The 4637-nt window shown below is 43.2% G+C and overlaps 1 protein-coding gene across 1 annotated transcript; it reads right to left on the bottom strand.

Annotated features, from left to right (window-relative positions):
• Positions 1 to 412: 412 nt before the first annotated feature.
• On the bottom strand, positions 413 to 3631 carry LOC138009667 (uncharacterized). The gene is made up of 5 exons (XM_068856713.1): positions 3362 to 3631; positions 2807 to 3062; positions 2172 to 2486; positions 1554 to 1825; positions 413 to 706 (listed from the first exon to the last, which is right to left on the bottom strand). Exons 1-5 carry the CDS (start codon positions 3629 to 3631, stop codon positions 413 to 415), a joined length of 1407 nt encoding a protein of 468 aa, XP_068712814.1.
• Positions 3632 to 4637: the final 1006 nt, after the last annotated feature.

The raw sequence follows: 4637 nt of genomic DNA, 5'->3' as shown, positions 1-4637 counted from the left end.
TTGTCTACCGCTGCAAGGCTTTTATTGTTGTCTTACGAACGCATCCCAAAATTCCTGCCATGCACTCTTGTAATCTTCCGAATGGGTGGTGCGGTGGCCTTATGGTTAGTGCGCTCTACTACGAAGCGAGTAGTCCGGGTTCGGGTCCTGGCCGGAGACATTGTGTTGTGTTGTTGGGCAAGACACTTTACTCTCACGGTGCCTCTCTCCACTCAGGTTTATAAATGGGTACCGGCGAATTTAATGCTGGGGGTAACCCTGCGATGAACTGGCATCCCATCCAGGGGGCAGTAGAAATACTCCTAGTCGCTTCATGCTACAGTAACCGGAGATAAGCGCCGGCCTGATGGACCTTCTAGGCTCGTAGCAGACTTTACCTAGTAATCTTCCACCAAATTTATTGACTTCCAGTTTAGGCAGTTTCGCTGTCGTTCCAGATGCGATTGCGATTGTGCGATTGTGTGAGCGGAGCGTGAGATCCTGTGTAAACATTCTGCCCTTCGGTTGTCATCCGCTGCTGTTGAAAAGAGGGCGGTGGCGACAATAGTTTCAGTGCATTTTCCATTTTGTCAACGATGGCGTTCAACTCGGTTCGCACCAAATCACTCGCGTCAATCTCTGATTCAATGCGCTCTTCTTTATCTTCGTAATTACAGCTCGCCATAAGGTCAATTATCTCAACGTCCAGCTTTTTCAAGGATTCCATCTTTTGTTGAATTGTTCGAATTTTGTCTTTCAAGTAAAATGCATCCACTAGTCTCATCCTCCAATTGCTCACTCACACGGTTGCGGAGTTTCGTTGCCTTTCCTTTTAGCACGCCTCTAATCTTTACTTTCTTGGCGAGACTGACCTCAATTTCCTTTGTTGCTGCATCAGCTGTCTCCGTTGCAGCCATTATATCTTCATTTTCAAGATCACTCGATCCTGAATTCGCTCGCCTAAATTCTGGCTATATCCGGCTCGTTCAGGACCACTGTGTTCAAAATCATACACTTCACTGAGGACTTTATTCGGTCTTTATTTCGTTCCGGTTCTTCTCATGTTACACAAAAACGCTTCACGATGTGAACTATAATTTTGTTCCTCTTAACTCTAGATTCACAACAACCGTACATTTTTTTTTTCTCTTTTCTCACCTTTCATGTCACACGTCAATCAATGTCACATTACTGAAATAGCATTCATTCTGCGGTCACAACATGACGCGCAGCCAGATTACCCGCGTAATTTGCATTGCGTGACCCTAAATACGCGTTCCGACATTGTTCATTTTCCACGTCTAGCATCCATGTAACAATACCGGCACTACCAGTGTCTTATACAGTCTCAACTTTGTTTTTCTTGACATGCTATTGGAACGCCACATGTTCTTCACCTGATGAATGATTTGGATCGCATGTTCTTCAGGTCTTTCATACCACCTCCTTCCTTACACACTTTCGCTCCTGGTATGTGAACTCATCAGCATCCCCAATATGTATTTCACTGAACACAATCTTGTCTTAGTTTCTTGCGTTAATTCTCATCGCGTTTTCGTCTTTTCTGTACTGACCCTGAGCCCCACTCGTCTGGCTTCTTCTTCCAGCTTTGTTGTTTTATCCTGAATCTGCTGTTTGGTAGAGGAAATTAGAGCTATGTCATCTGCAAAGTCCAAATCATCAAGTTTGTCTGTAAACCTCCATCTTATGCCATTCTCACCATTTCCATCTGTTCTTCTCATTACCCAATCCATTATGATCAAAAACAAGAATCCAGACATATTGCATTCCTGCTTGACTCCAGTTTTTATGTCAAACCATTCTCGTATCTCTCCCCCTTCCACAACTGCACATTTGCCCAAAAAAAAGTTGACCATTTTCACTATTTTCTCCGGAATTCCATACCTCCCCATAATCTCCTATAAACTTTCTCTTTGGATGGAATCAAAAGCTTTTTCAAAATCCAAAACGTTCAAATACAGGGTAGCTTGCCACTCGTTTGCCTGTTCAATGATATTTCGTAGAATGAAAACCTGCTCTGTTGTTCCCCTGCCTTTACTATAACCGGCTTGTTCCTTCCGTAATCGTCTGTCAACACCCTTCCTTATTCGATGTATAATAATCCTGCCCAGTATTCCCCACTACAGACAGCAACGCTTTCCCTATTGAGTTCTTGCATTCCTTAAGATTACCTTTTTTTGGCAGTTTAACAATAAGTCCCTGTTTCCAAGCCTCACGAATCCTTTCACGGTTCCATATTTTTATCATCAATTGATGCATTTTGTCTACTGAAACTTCTACATCGGCTTTCAGCAACTCAACTATAATAGAGTCAATCCCTGGGGCTTTGCCATTTTTAAGTCCCTTTGTGGCTTCCTTGACTTCACCTAACGTTGGCTCATTGACTGCAATCTCGTCAATTATTTCACTGAACTCGAATCCACAGTCTTCTTCACTAGTTATCGGGTTTTCTGGTTCTTCTCTGTTAAGCACCTCTTTAAAGTGCTCTGTCCATTTTGACTACACTTCATCTTTTCCGCTTTGGAGGTTTCCATTTTGTCTAACACTACCTCGGTCTTTCATTGCATAGTGTCTTAGTGAGCCCATAAAGTGTCTTCATGTGCTGGTTTCTTGCAGCCTTCTCTGCCTCACCTGTAATATTGTCTATCCACTTTCTTTTATCCACCTTTATACTCCTCTTCACTTCCCTAACCTTCCTTACATATTCTGCCCTAAGCCGTCTCTTAACCCTTTCGGGGCGTGTACTCAAGATCTTCTTATTAACGCCCTCTCTTTGATCGATGAGGTCCCATGCATGACGCCTTGCCGATCCACGGCTTTTTCGTCTTTTGAGGTCTTTCCAATAGTGTTTCTGCTGCTTCTATATATGCCTTCTTCATCACCTGAAAGTCTCTCTTCACTTCTTCCTCTTTTTCAACTTCTGGTTCTTCATTCTCTAGAGCCTCATACCTATTAGTTAGGGTTATGTTAAATGCCTTGAGCACCTGCTCATTTTCCAACTTAGCCGTATTATACTTCACTCTACATTCAACCTTTTCTTTCGGTGCCTTTCTCAACCTGAGCTGTATTTTTGTACACACAAGATAATGATCACTTCCAATATCGGCAGACCTGTAAACTCTTGTGTCGTTCACTGAATGCCTAAACCGCTCGTTGATAAGGATATGATCGATCTGATTCCTGGTCCTTCTATCGGGCAACACCCATGTTGCTTTGTGGATGGTCTTATGTGGGAGTAGTGTTCCTGTAATGACTAGCTCATTCAGATCACATATTTCTCAAAGCCTTTCTCCGTTATCGTTCCTTAGCCCAAGTCCGTGTTTCCCATAACTCTTTCATAACCCATGTTTTCATATTCAACCTTAGCATTCATGTCTCCAGTAACTATGATCATATCATGAGTATTTACACCATCTATCACATCTTGCAATCTTATGTAGAACTCATATTTTTGCTCTTCGTCGGCATCTTCCGTTGGTGCGTAAACATGAATGACTGTAAGCTTTATGTATTTGGAATAGTACCTAACTTGAATTATTCTTTCGCTGATAGGGGTCCACTCTATCAGAGCTCCAACTGCACTTTTTGACGTCAATATACCTACTCCCTGTGCCCTGTCTGTGGTAGTCATCATCGTTTCCAGAGTAAATTATGGTGTCTCATTCTTCAAGTTGCACTTTTCCTTGGCCCGTCCAGTGCGTTTCACTGATGCCCATGATGTCGATACCTTTCCTCTTCATCTCTCTTGCTACCTGTGCGATGTTACCACTTCTGTCGAGCGTCCTTACATTCCAGTTACCAACGTTCAGGGTGTGTTTAGGGTGCATCAGTGGCCAAGTCAGCCCGGGGGCGTCCTGTTGGATTTGGCTCCCGTGCGTCATTGAGTCCCTCCTACGAGGTACGGTCACAGGGCCTCCCTGATACAGTGAATTCTCTCTGCTTCTGGTTTCTGTAATAGTTGTTTTTTACGGGAGAGGGTTATCAGCCCTCAGCCTAACCCCCAACCTGGAGGACCAGGGGATCACTCTTTATCTGGTTTCGTATCGCGGCAGGGAAGTTTGGAAATACCGAAGGGTATAAAAGAAGATTAACCCGATCGGACTACCAACAGAAAAAAAAAAGACACGCGACTGGTTTTATGACCCGGTGCCGTCAAGGGCCCGAGTAACAACGCCCATGATCAAAGTGCCACTGTCGTTACTCGTGGATGTGAAAGTTACCGCGATTGTTTAAAATTAGAAGGCTGAAGTTTTCTTTATGCATTAGTCAGTGTGATATAACAGCTGGATAATTGTGTAACAGCACGGGGAGCTCTCATATGCAACTAGATACCCAAAATAATGCATGTACGTGAGGTGATCCCCTTTGCTGGAATTCAACCCTGTAAAATAAGTCTACCATTTCTCCAACAGGCATAAGATTACTCTTTAACACATCCTGTATAAAGAGATGTACCATGTGTTCAAAGTTCCAAGCACAGGTGACAGGGTAATTTTGAAAACGGGCTGATTTTTGTTGCCAGGTCATATGTTAATTTCATCAGGTCAGGCAAGTAGAGCAGATCCATTCAGTATTATTAACACTTTTTGTGCCAGTTATTCATTCCTCCAACAAACCTTGTGAATATTTATCACTAT

This window comes from Montipora foliosa, chromosome 1 (genome assembly GCF_036669935.1).
Source record: "Montipora foliosa isolate CH-2021 chromosome 1, ASM3666993v2, whole genome shotgun sequence".
NCBI classification, from domain to species: domain Eukaryota; kingdom Metazoa; phylum Cnidaria; class Anthozoa; order Scleractinia; family Acroporidae; genus Montipora; species Montipora foliosa.
This window is presented reverse-complemented; position numbering and strand designations above follow the sequence as displayed.